The sequence below is a fragment of the Gymnoscopelus braueri genome (genome assembly GCF_963280865.1).
Source record: "Gymnoscopelus braueri genome assembly, chromosome: 23".
Taxonomy (NCBI): domain Eukaryota; kingdom Metazoa; phylum Chordata; class Actinopteri; order Myctophiformes; family Myctophidae; genus Gymnoscopelus; species Gymnoscopelus braueri.
In genome coordinates this window covers 20,108,571-20,123,191 of record NC_137625.1, presented here as the reverse complement: position 1 = coordinate 20,123,191, position 14,621 = coordinate 20,108,571, and the positions used below count along the sequence as shown (strand labels likewise).

The 14,621-nt window shown below is 42.9% G+C and overlaps 1 protein-coding gene across 1 annotated transcript in view; it reads right to left on the bottom strand.

Moving 5' to 3' along the window:
- The window catches only part of lhfpl3 (LHFPL tetraspan subfamily member 3), a gene marked incomplete at both ends in the record, with an annotated part of 35,116 nt that extends 22,072 nt beyond the window's left edge, over window positions 1–13,044 (bottom strand). The window contains one exon of the mRNA XM_080421138.1: window positions 12,615–13,044. Coding sequence (XP_080277264.1) covers window positions 12,615–13,044 — 430 coding nt within the window. The remainder of the gene's footprint in view (window positions 1–12,614) is intronic.
- Between the last annotated feature and the right edge of the window lie 1,577 nt (window positions 13,045–14,621).

Below are 14,621 nucleotides of genomic sequence, written 5' to 3'. Positions count from 1 at the left end.
CATTTTCTCTCTACTGTCATTGAAAGTTAAGAGCTGTTTTTCAGACTTGGGGGGCAATTGGGCTCATTCCTCAAACAATGACAAACAATGACAGCCAGGTATATAGTGTGATATATGATGACTAATTCCAGAGGCTACGTGAGTCAATCTCCTCATTGCAGGCAGACAACAACATCACTCATTAACTCGAATGCCCACACACTTTGACCAAAGCATCAACCATTCGATCTCGCACGCACGCACGCACGCACGCACGCACGCACGCACGCACGCACGCGCACGCACGCACGCACGCACGCACGCACGCACGCACGCACGCACGCACATCCTTTGTGGCTCCGCTGCTCATTTTCGTCTCGCTGTGAGTCTGTGCCCTCCTCCTCACTCAAGAAGAGAGAATAAATCAGCCAGCTGTCTTCTTCACTCCGGCCCGTTGATCAACAGGATCAAGAGCAGATGTGAAATATATAAAGCCTGCTCCTCCTCTGGACTCTCAGATGTGTGAAGGCTGTTGATGATGCCGTGTCAACTCAAATGAATACAAAAAAAAACATCTCAATTTGGATGCTGTTTATTCGGCCACAAGTTTATTACGGCTTACTCCTAGGGGGTGAACCGTTGAGCAGAGTGTCTGTGTGTCTGTCCATGGCTAATCTCGCAAACCACTGGACCGATCAGCAGCAGCATATATTTTTCACATATCATGTTTCCTTTAATATTCTTCACATTTATTTGATCCACCGTCCCGCCATTCGTTGATATATAAAACAAATAAACCGCAAAATGTTATCGATAGAATAATCGCTAAGAACATACTCGATAGTTGCAGCCCTAGTTGAGCGGGAGAATAATATGGCACATGTGGCAAATGTCATGAACTTGATTCAAAACCACATTAAAAGTACACATTAGGTACCACATTGATTCACCAGGATAAGGAACTGTGTGGCAAGTATTGGACTAGTATTGAAAGAAGACCGAGTGCTCATAGACGGTGCTCTAAAAGGTCCATTACCCAAGATGCTAAACACATTTATGAAAACATGGCTGCTTGTTGATATTTATATCCTTGTTTTTTGTGTTAACACACTACCCTTTCATCACCTTCTGGGCTGAAATTAATTATGTGGAGAAATGTACCCTTTTACCCTCCGGTCCTAATTAAGCACAGTTCAACTTGCCGCCTCTCTTAATTATGAAGGCAGGAAGAGAAGAGCTTGTTCAAGGCCAAATGAAGGAAGATGGCGATACACTTTTACTGCAGTTTGCAGGTTCATGTCTGCTTTACTATGTGATGCCAGAAGAGTAACAGAGATTCATTTGCATTCTTTTGCTTTTTTGAGAATAGGAAAGTCACAATAGCTATCATCACAGTTATTCCCTGATTGCAATCCAAATGAGGTTTTCCTTTATAAGTGAGATTCATGATTGCATTTGACAAAAGCCTGCAATCCTGGAGAGAATCATAAATTGAAAACATCCTCATAGGCTTTCAAGTCTAAATTAATTTGATAAACCAGCAGTTATATGCTTTTATGTATGATGTATATTAGAAAAACAGTTTTTTAATGTCTATTCAATCTTCCATGTCTCCAAGGTAATTTCAGTTGGCTGTAGAATCTAAAATATCCCCACAATGAGCTCTTTCTCTGCTCAGATCTAAAGAGCCAGGACTGTCTCAACTGTCTCATGTTGTATACTGTACCACTTTGGATATATGTAACATCTTCAAGCTTGGTCATGCTCCCTATATTCACTCTATAGTCACATTCCATCAAAGTAAGATGAGGCTCAAAGCCCTTTCCTGTTTATAGCTCTCGTAGTATCAGACTTGTACAGACTCCAGTCATTTGCTGTCATAAGATGACATTGGCCAGCTGGTGTTAACTGGCAGAGGATTAAGTTGTTGATATGGTAGGTCTGTAAGTGCACAAGGGGATAAGAGCTTCAGGCTAGGTTAGTAGGGCAGGGATACGATCATGCTCACCTCCCCCATCCCTTGTCGCCCCTTCGGAAAACACTAATTACACGACTTCTGGGGAGATGGGCTGATCAAAACGTAATGTACCGTGGAAAACTTCAGCATTGTTCTTGACATGACATGCATCTGCCACGGTGTACCACCAGAGGTGTGTGATCCACCACCTTGAGTGAAATCAAGAGAGGTTGTGGTGTCATTGTAGCAGTGTACAGAGAGCATCTAATAGGCCGAACAGATAAGAAATAGAGTGAGATGATTCTGAGTATAGGGTTACTGTATATACTCCACCAAACATACTCTGAAGAATGGTCCTTTGCGGATGATCTACTACATGATCCTGTATGGAGGGACATAAGGGTAAGCAACTCTTCATAAGTTACCGTTAGTTACCCGCAAGAGCTACAGAAAAAATGTACAAAGGCTGACAATAGATAGGCAGACAGCATTTTGTTCTCCTCTGAGACGAGCTTATGCTCGTTGAGATTAGCACTTTCCCCCACTGGGGGATTTGTCACTGATCCCTTGTGCAGTGGGGAGTGGGGCTATTTAGTGACATCCCTTTGGGGATGCATAACACAACAGGATAATGTAACAGTGGAGTCAGAAGATTTCCTTTTGCAGGGAGAAAAAAATAACAGCTGCATTGATGTACAGTGTTATAACCGTACTCTCACTCACTCTCTCTCTCTCTCTCACACACACACACACACACACACACACACACACACACACACACACACACACACACACACACACACACACACACACACACACACACACACACACACACACACACACACACACACACACACACACACACACACACGTTTATGTACTGACTCACAGCATACCAATTATGGTCTCTTGGGTCTCTCTCTCTCGTGTGTGTGTGTGTGTGTGTGTGTGTGTGTGTGTGTGTGTGTGTGTGTGTGTGTGTGTGTGTGAAGAAGAGACACACACACACACACACACACACACACACACACACACACACACACACCCCAATGATCATCACCACATCATTTCACAGCAACACCGTGAATGTCAAACCAGGATAACAATCATTCTTGTGAATCCTTACCCCCATCCCCCACCTGACCCCCACCGCTAGCCCTCCCACAGCACACGATTAGCAGTGCTATTGAGCACTATACTGTAGCGGTGGATGCATTGCATCACAGAGCACATCTATGTGCTGCAAAGACCTTGTTATCTTCCCATCAGCCACACCGGTGGGTCTTATCAGACGTCCAGCCATAATCCCATCATCCCAGCAATTTAAAGGGCAGCAGCATTGGAAAATGCCAGCAGACTTCCAGAATCCCTCCCCCACCCTCAACTCTACACACAACCACCGTGTGTGTGATGGGACCGACCTTATGAAACATGAATGAACCAACACTAGGCAGGCCCCCGAGAAAGACACTATTTGCTCTTCAGGAATTGTGTTGGAAATATTTTTCTTCTCTTATCTTATCTTTTTTTTTCTTTTTTTTCTCTTATCCAGCAAATTGTGGATGTAATTAGCAGCTCGGCTGTTCAAGGGTTTAATATGATGAAATGCCTTCAGCATCTCAGAGGCAGCATTTACATAAAACCAGCTTCCTCAAACTTGGTTTTAATGACTAGATAATAGAGCCTGTGAGATCTCTCCAAATGCAAGTGGTGACTGTAAAGTACCTGTGGTGAACTGGCTCCATAATCGATTGTATTAAAACTGTCATGTGCCATTCCAGTCACTCTTTGGGGCCAATGCCACGACATCATCATTCGAAACAATGAAAATCTGACTTTTCAAGTCAGTCAATTGACATCCATTTTGTAATTTCATGGTTAACTTTTTTTTCTGCCTCTCACATACCATTGAGCATCATCTCTGTTAATTTCTAGGGCAATTTAGTCTTAAGTAGTATCCATTTTTGTGGAACATAATAAGACTCCCAGAGCACTCTAAAGAACAGTGAATCTGGATACCAGGTTCATGTGTTTAGCAGCTCTGCTAGCCACTACTTTTCTTATCTAATCTCTATCTCTCTCCTCATTCCAGCACCTAACTACTCCGCAATCATAACTGTCAGTCATACTTAAGTGTCTAAATACCTTGTGACTCCGCAATCAGGCACGCCACTCTTGCTTTACCTCAAACACACCTGAGCCGACCCACCGTCACATGATGCTTTAGTTCAATTTCGGAGCCACTTTGGCTTGAGAAATTGAGAAACTTATTATAGCCACAGGCTGACAAGTTATTTGTAGGTGGCATTAACATGCCCTTGACGAATCACATGCAACAGAATCACTCATCGTTCATTTAGAGTATCTTTTTTTTTCTTAAATTTTTATACCACAATTCTTGTAAGCCATTTTTTTCACCCAGTGCCATTTGCTTAAGCTGTAATCCTGGGCGCTACTCTCCCTCTGCCAGCCTGAGGAGAGCCCCGAACTGAGCTCATGCTTCCTTCAATGCATGACGAGTGAGCAGGCTGCTTCTTATCACCTGACAGGGGGTAGTTTCCCCGGTAGGACATAGCGCGTGGAAGGAACGCGTTATTCCAACCACTTCCTTTCCCCTCCATCAGGTGCCCCGGCTGACCAGGGGGAGGCAGTATAGAGACCAGGATTACTGCATGTTTTTTGTGAGGGTCCCTACGCTATGGGACACGGGGAGAACATGCAAACTCCACACAAAAAGGCTAGGGTATGGGCACTGATGACGCGGAGGAGAGAACACGCCCCCAGCGCCCTCAGCGTCCCTGGTGGGAATAGAACCCAGGACCTTCTAGCTGTGAGGCGACAACGCTACCGACTTCATTTAGAGTATCTTATTATAACACAAATTGAGGTGTACGCAGTAACAATATAGATAAACCATACGAGACCACTCATTCATGGAGGCACAGAAGCATGACATTCCCTATGCTGTTATGATATCCAGTCATAAATTCCCACACTCTTCCTCAGGTTGATTTGTGGGCAGCTGACAAGCACATGACTGGCTGATGCATGTAGGCCGTCCTCAACAGGTTCACCTCGAATCTTTATTCTGTGGGGACCACATCCCATAAAACACTGTAGGCCTTTGTGACATTGTGACACCTCCTGTCTCTCTCTCTCTTTCTCTCTCTCTCGTAACACACACACACACACACACACGCACACGCACACGCACACGAACGAACGCACGGACACACACACACACACACACACACGCACACGCACACGCACACGCACACGCACACACCATGTCATGATTTATCCTCAGGCTAACAGCTCGACCATGTACTGAACTGATCGTCTGTGAAGAGATCTTTTGTTGTTGTTGATCATTTCATGGCTTTCTGTTGGGTATACAACACAAATCTACACAAATCCACTGAGGAATAAAAGTTTCCTCTGTATGCTTGTAATGACTTTATTATATTAACATTAAATGGAGCTCCTTGCTGCAGCGCACCCCCTTGACTTCTTTTGTATAATACCAAGCTCTTCATCAGTAATCCAAGACACATAGAGTGTTGTGAAAAGCTAAGAATTAGTTTCCACAGACTTGATCCTCATTCTATTCTAGTTTCAACAAAAGAATTCTGGCACTGTAGTGAAAACGTGTCTTTTTTTGGCTGGTGTTTGAGCTAGTTCATTCACTCTGCTTCAGAGTGAGCTCAACATTGGAAAGACCATGGAGCTGGTGGTGGAGTACTGGCGGAGCAAGAAGAGACCCCCAACTCCAATCACTATCGGAGGGGAGGAGGCGGAAATGGTGGACACATACAAGATCCTTGAAGTACACATGAACAATAAACTGAACAAGCACACCACAAAGTGACTTTGCGCCAGTAACCATCAGGCTCTACAACCACTTGATCCCCCATAAGAGAACATATAGTTAAGACCGGCACTGTCTTTTTTGTTCTTTGGGATTACAGACTACTGCTTGATTCTGGAGCACTTGCACGTGGTCTACTCTACACTACAGGGACGTACACCTACAGAACCAGGAGAGATGCCTGTTATGGATAACTGTTGTGAGACTTACTTAACACTTGAATTCACAATGATCAAGTGTTGTTGCCATTGGTACGACCAACTGAGCATTTTACTGAATGAAGAGTAGGAAATGAGCAGAAGAATGAGGGGCAGAGCAGAAGGTGTCTTCCTCTCTGTGAACTGTGCCAATGGGTTGACAAGAGGGAGATTAAACGGGACACTAGAGAGCGTGCGTGTGTGTGTGTGTGTGTGTGTGTGTGTGTGTGTGTGTGTGTGTGTGTGTGTGTGTGTGTGTGTGTGTGTGTGTGTGTGTGTGTGTGTGTGTGTGTGTGTGTGTGTGTGTGTGTGTGTGTGTGTGTGTGTGTGTGTGTGTGTGCGCGCGGCTACATCTTAACGCTCTCAAGAGGTCCTGTTACGTCATCACTCTAAGACTCTCAGACTCTTCCTGTCTGTCACGATACTTCTGATAGGATAAGAGCTGATTGATGTCATACTGGCTTTAAGTGCAGTGTTTCTCAAACACACAGCCATTGCCCCCTGCAGAGCATGTTAAACAGATACGAGCTAGTGACAGTTTAACCACTTTAAATTTGGTGTCTCTATTTTGGTCGTGTCATTATAGATGAAGATCTTCAAACACATTCTTCAAACAATTCAAAGAAATGCAAACTTTTCACAATAAAAAATAGCAGATCTTCAAGCCTCATGATTCAACACATTGTGAGCTTGTATATCAGCAATTTTTGCTATTCATCATTATGACGAAGGGCTTAAGTGGTGAACTAAAGTGGTGAAGCTCTTACTGATATATTAGAAACCCTTTGATTGGTTGACCACCAACAAGGAATCAATATTCTAGTTGTACAACGCTGTCAGTAGGCCAAGGAAGCCAATCCCCCGATACTTTTCACAGTCAGCATTGTTTTGCGGGAATATAGGCCACCAATATTTTTTCGACATTTTGTAAATATTGTTTTGTGTGATTAATTTTCATATTTTCATATTCATAATCTTAAATCCACCATCCCACCGAATTCCATTTAGGAAAGACAATATGTCGTCAGAGATTCACAGGTATGCCAGGCCATTATTAGACCCATGTTGCTTGTGAAGATGTGATGTGAATCAATGTGGAGTAGGCACCTCCTCTGGAGATACCTCAGTCAGATGGATGGTTGAGGGACAGAAATGATCTGGAGCCAAGGTAGGACAGACAGTCAGGACATATATTTTAAATCCTCGGCCCATAATAATAGTATATAGCCTATAGTCTAGGCTAGTAGATGTGGGGGCCAGGCTAGTAGATGTGAGGGCTGCATAGCAGCCCGAACCTCTAGTTTAGGCCTATCTACATTTCTACCATTCCCCAGTCTTGCTGTAATGCAACGTCAATCACCACCCCATTCTCTTATCCCTAATTTTTTCAATACAATTCAATGGTGATAAGAGTGGTTCCCAGTTCCACTTGCCAGTTCTCTGAAGAGGTGTGAAATTGGATACCGCACACAATGCGCTCAGTGCTCACGTGGGATTATCATCCTTCACAAACACAGACTCTGCATCAAATCATGTTGTCATGCATCAAACATAAGGACGTGAGATGATGGACTGAAAAATGTAGATGAGACATGTGATAATATATCAAGTAGGCCATTGTGGCATGTCATACACACACACACACACACACACACACACACACACACACACACACACACACACACACACACACACACACACACACACACACACACACACACACACACACACACACACACATGCAGCTAAACATTAATACAACCCCCCCCCCCATTACAAACAGTGCTGGCTGTGAGCAGGAAAGGCCAAACACTGGCTGTGGCTGTCCCCATTAGAGCGGTCCATGTTGCTCCGGAGATACACATGGATCAATAAACCTCTAACAACCAAATGGGCTCTTTTTTTCCTTCTTCTTTTTTTTGGTGCTGCTAATGCCTGCCTCGCCCTCCAGAGGACCATTTAGTTGGAACTGCAGTGCAAGGTGAGCCACTTACTGAAACTTGGTGGCCAAACAACCCGGGAAATGGATCGTCTACTCGTAAATGCTTCAGTGGCACTATGAGTAGCCCACCGTATGTTTTTGAGGCCATACCTCTGCAACTCTCTGCTGCGGAAAATGTGCGGTTGCTGCCATTTAAGTGCTACTTCACCAGCCATAGGACAATATTGCTACCTGTTTTACCAGATCGGTGCCCCGGTCTACTAATTATAACCACCCTATCGATATGCAGATCAGTGCTGAGTTGAAAGCACGGTTATCGCATTGCTAGTGCGTGCACTCACTCTGCTTCAGCCTTACTTGGGCGCGCATCGCGGGACTCAAGCCTGCTTCTGTCACTATACCTGCCTTATTGAGTTGACATGGTCCACATTCTTCATTAGTGTGCACTGCTGCGCCTGCAAAACCATGCCCATCTGGGTGAAAGATCTGTTTTTTTAATGTAATCCCGCCCGCTTACCTCCATTTCTATTGCACTGACAGCTACCTTTGTTGTCACCTGGTTTTCAATGACCAAGTATTATCATTAACCTTGCATTCTATTTGACAAGCTTGTGGCAACGGACCCCACTGTAAGAGGTGGACTGAGACGTAATGGGTGTCTTAGTGAAGGGGGGTTCAGCCAGAGATAGTTACAACTGCGACTGAGGAAAGAAGGAAGAGATGCTTCTTTAAGATTTACCGGTTGCTGATGCTGGTGCTTTGTGCCTGAAAGCTACTGAAGATGAGCACTCTGTGAAAAAGAGAAAAAAAAGATGAGAGGGTCTAATAACGGTGTGGCTCCCATGCATGCATAGAGCTATATTATCTGGAGGAAAGACTGAAAATCCCCACCCACACTTTTCAATGAAAGTTGCTCACCCAGCGCATAAATCCCTAGGGACACCCTATCTACGTCACGAACGAATCCATGCGACGAGCCCATTGGTGCTCGACCAATGAACTGGTGAGGTCAAACTTGTATTACATTTTTTATTTTAGAATTAATTGCAGTACAATTATATCGCTATTATTAGACACATCTTTGACATCTTGTGTTTATTTACCTGTGGATTGCTCTTTCATCAAACAGTATATTCGGCCTACCCTGCTCCTTTAAAAAGGTTTGCCTCCGGGCCATGTCTGCAATCTTTGCTGGCATATCACAGTGGTCAATACCGCCTGAAATGACATCTGATGGCATAAAGCCTTGGGGAGGATCCGGATCACATTTGGATTTTAAACTGCTAAGGCAGAGAAAACTCCTTGATATTGCCAATTACAGCTCCCCTGGCATCTGTTGATAGCCAATTTCACAGTGGCCTCGACACAGCATTTTGGAAGCGGGTGAGCCGGAGGAGAGAGCAGGGATAGAGAAGAAAGCGGGGCAGATTGAGGAATAGATGTGAATTGCACGAATGGCGATGGGGGTGAATGCTCTCGTGCCTGAACACTATAAGGACGGCTCAGTGATGATCAATAACAGCTCAGCAGTCAACTCAGAGCCTTCGCTGTCATTGTCAGTGCTGATTCTGAACCGACATTCACAAGATATGGGAAGATGAAGATATAAACCTCAGCATTTAAAAATAACACGCTTCACCTCACTCTTCTTCTGCATATATAAAACCCTTGACGAGGTGAGAAAATTGGGGAAGACGAACATGTGACTCTGAGGAATACGAGGCAGGCTTTGAACAGGGGGAGGGGGGTGCAAAGGATGCAAAGATCTAGGCTATGCTGCTCATTAGATGGGCTTGTGATACTGCTCCGCCTAACAGGACTCAAGATAATCCATCTCACAGCTGCTAGGCTTTGAGCTGTGGGGTAAATATGTAGCAATGTTTGTGAATCCTTAATGGAGTGTATAGAGGCCTCACATCTGGCCGATGGCGCTACTGACCTCCATTTCTATTGAGGGCTGTAGTGCCAGCCCAGCGGGGTCAAACTTAACGTTGTTGGGTTAAAAGTTCAACAATGATGAAATTCTGGTTACTCTGAGACAAATCCCAATTTAAAGGACAGATGTTTGTAAACTTTGTATTTTCTCAAGTAAAAAGTAAAAGGGTAGATAAGGGTAAATAGACTTGATTGTCATAGATTAGGACATTTGATTCCGTATTGTATTGGTCTAGCGATGAAAATAGCTATAAAAGAGACAATAACTCATTCCCTGCCTAGAACGACTAAAACGACTTTTGTCCTTTAACCCCCTCTGCCAAGAACGACTAAAACGACTTTTTTTTTTATTTATTTTTTCTTATAATTTTTTTTTTTTTTTAACCCAAAGACCAAGGAGATATGATTTGTTGAAGATCTAGACTCCCATCCACTTCCTTGTTAACTTAAAACTTAAACATTTTGTTACTCGGCTCCTGAGTACTTTTTTTTTTCAATGAAAAATCTCTGGCAGTGGGCAAACGCAAAAAAAATTAAGTTCTGGCAGTGAATGAGTTAAGAATGAATGAGAAACTGTCTGTGAGTTCAAGAATAAAGTATTATATTATACATAAACACACACACACACACACACACACACACACACACACACACACACACACACACACACACACACACACACACACACACACACACACACACACACACGTAAAATATTATTGTTATACAAAAGCTACTAATAGGTAATAAAAAGGGAGACTGGGCACTGGTTCCTCTCAATTAACAATGTTTAATCTCCTCTAAATATACAGTCAAGGTCAGGCCAATGTCAGATCCACCAGTACAATTTTTTGTTTTGTTTCATTTTGTTATGTTTTGTTTTTCTTATCCCCTGATTGTTATCTGTGCACAATAAAATGTTCTGTAGCATATGGCTCAGGTCTGTTAATTAATCAGAATTTGCATAGTAATAAGAATAACTTATCCTTTGGGGTATTTTTTATCACTGTATATTTGCACATATGAAATCTATCCTAATTATTAGGAGCAGTGAGCACTAGTACAATGCTCAGGGAGCAGGGGTTAGGTTGTATTATTAAATGATTGACTTATTCTATGCTTGTATTATTCTAAGCAACCTATAATAAGACATAAGACATCAAAGTAATGGTGGTTTTCACTCTGGCACTGGTTGATCTCGCCAGCCTTGGACAGGGATAAATGAGTGTGTGCCCGAAAAAACTATACACACACATATATATATATATATATATATATATATATATATATATATATATATATATATATATATATATATACATATACACACACATATATATATATATACACATATATATATATATATATATATATATATATATATATATATATATATATATATATATATATACAGTATCAGGGTTGGGGAACAACTCATATTTTGCGTGTCGACATGTCGGGGGCATTTATCAATGTGTCGATTTTTCTTTTTTTCTTTCTTTTTGTTTTTGCTGAGCAGTTGAGAGGAGATCAAACTGTGCTTTCCTTTCAGCACCACAACTGCAGCCTTCATGTTTAGAATTTGCATCAAAGCCCTAATGATAATACAAATTTGACTTTATTTAGTAAAGGTGTGTTTGTTAACACAGAACACTTGTTTAATCCATAGGCTACAGCAGCCGATAACTAACAAGGCCTACTTATGGACATCATCATGCCCCTGGTTTCTACATACTGTAAATGAAGCCTATTTTTCAGCGATTTCAAATCCGCCATCTTTCTATATCCGGTCCGAAAAATTGCCCCAGAAATTATTGCTATTGGTTGGGACCAGAGCGGGGGTAAGGGGGGGGGGTTAATGCTATTGGTTGTGTAGCTTGTCAATCAAAATCATCAAAAGGTAGCCACGCACCTCCTGCAGCATACCCAACTTTATCATCAATTTTTAAATAAATGGGACCATAATTGACCAAAACCCATATCATGGTGATTGAAGACTTTAAACTAGCGACTGGAAGCATATAGTATTTATGACAATGTTTATTAAGGTAATAAAATCAAGTCTGTCATTCTGCTTTCTTGGGTGAAGGGCCGGCTTTGGGACCAGGTGTCTCGCTTTAATGTGATTTGACATCACTGATGTTGACGAAGAGTGATACACATACTTTGTGTTCACCATCCCATACGGCACTCTTCCCATACAACACTCTTATGTGAAGCAGCCATTTCCAAGCGGGCTTTCAAGCATTCACAAGCAGGACATAAACAAAACTAATTAGCGCACACACGACCAGACCGGACATGCACTAGGCTAGGGCACCACACACACAGACCTAACTCTATGACACAGACACACACACACACCGTTCCTCTCCCATTTGGAAAACATTTTATCATTTTTTATATTTTGGAAAAAAAGATTTATGATGATGATTCTATTTTTAGAATCGACAGGAGCAACAAGTCGAAAATCGAGTCGACTTTCAATTGATCTTAACATCCCTAATATATATATATATATATATATATATATATATATATATATATATATATATATATATATATATATATATATATATATATATATATATATATATATATATATATATATATATATGAACACAAACACCATGAGGACAAACCTGAGTCTGAATAATGACTGCATAATAACTCTATAACCTGTTGGGCAGAGTCCTAAACTAACTTGTGAACGTCCACCTGTGGAGAGACGCTTACCTGCAGCCAACTGCATCCATCCGCAGATCTTATACACCGTGCCAGTGCTGCAGAAGAAGAACAGGGCGAAGCAGCCGATGCAGGTGATCACCAGCGCCATGGACATCCCGATGAAAAAGGACGCGGCTTTGAACGCACCCGAGGCGATGGTGCCGAACTCGGTGAAGCTGCCCTGGCACGTCAGTTCCCGGGACAGTCCGTTGCCGATGCAGTAGTGGAACAGACCGAAGTAGCCCGCCTGCGGCGTGTCCACGCCGTCCCCGATCCAGTAGGGCTGGATGAAGCACACCACGTTGACGATGGCGAACAGGATGGTGAATATGGCCCAGAGGACGCCTATAGCACGGGAGTTCCGCACGTAGTTGGTCTGGTAGATCTTGGCTGCCTCTGATGCCGGCAGCATGGTTGTTGCGGGAGCTCCGGGCACCATAGTGTTTAGTCTATGATAAAATGGTTTTTATATCTAAAGATGTCAGAAAAACGATACCGTATTTAAAACTCAATAAAAAAATGTAAAAAAGAAAAGAAAAAGGACACTGTATTTTTTTAAATGGGGAAAAACTCAATACAAAATTAAAAAAAAAACAAAAACGATACTGTCAGTGGTGTCGATTCAAATCCGAATCCTATAAAATGTCGTTGTTTACAGTTAGTTCTTGTGTGCTGCTGCAGCGCAGTGTAGTGTAGCTGTCTTTGAAAATCTCTGCTTTTTACTGATGTCCAGCCAATGTGGTCCCAGCTGCTGCCACATCATCATCATCATCATCACTGCACTCTCGCATCTAAACGGCACCGCCTGATCTGATCCTCTCTGTGCGACCATTCATTCCTACATTACAATACAACACACAGACAGTGAGACATGCGCTCAAGAACACAACGCAGGAGATATGAGCCTTGCCGTCTCATTCACAACCCCGTTGCGTTTATGCTACAACCAAAGACCAAAACGCACAACAAACCCCCCCCCCCTACCTGATCCGTAGAAATCTAGCCTATTTGATAAAGCAGGCAGTCTAAACCGAGGGATGCTCAGTTCTGCAACATAGCATCCTACACTGGTGTGTGCAGTGTGTGGCACAACTGTTTGTCTCCAAGAGCGTGTCCTCCAGATTTAATAGTAGGCTGCACCTGCTCGTCGCGGACGGAGCACCGATAGCCGTAGTAGGTATATGGATTTCAGTCGCACTGTCGGAGGTTAGCCTCAACGGGATTGTACTAGTGCCAACCCACAGCCCCTAATCCTCCGTCTCACGTGTTACTTGACTGATAGACGCGCGAAATCTTGAACAAATACGAGTCTCATCATAGCCGCAGGTTTGATTGATTGATTGATTGAATACTTTATTAGCATTTTTCCAAAAAAAAAAACACAGGAAAGTACAGGTCTGCTAAGAGGATTTTAAACTCAAGAAAGCCTATGGCTTGTTTACATTGGGGTCCTTTGTAGGCCCCTACTCAATTCAATTCATCGAAACATTTAATGACATGACAAATATACAATAGGCTATGCAAAACATATAAACAGAAATCAAAAAGAGGGGGGGGGTTAGGCATTGACTTTTTACAGGGGCTGTGACAGACTGTGACTGTCTACTCTATCATGCATGCAACTGGTCAGATCAGGGCGCGTGTGTGTGTGTGTGTGTGTGTGTGTAGGCCACATATTTGTTTGATGAAAGGAGGCCTATTGGGGTTTCTTATTACTGGTTTATCAGATAAACTGATAATAAACTAGAAAAAGTGCTCCTCGGAGCACAGGTCTCCGCCAGGTCAGGTACGTTATTGTGACCTCCTGGTGGCGCTATAATAGGCCAATGTGAAAAGGGTGCCATTTATTCTTAGGTCTTTCACAGCAATCAGACACTGCATTCATGATTTGAGGCATTTTGTTCCAAAAATGTGTTTTGCTAAATTAGACCTGCCGGTGGCGCTATAACAGGCCAATGTGAAAAGGGTGGCATTTCTTCCTCGGCCTAGTGGGAATGTGCGTGTGAAAATTCACGG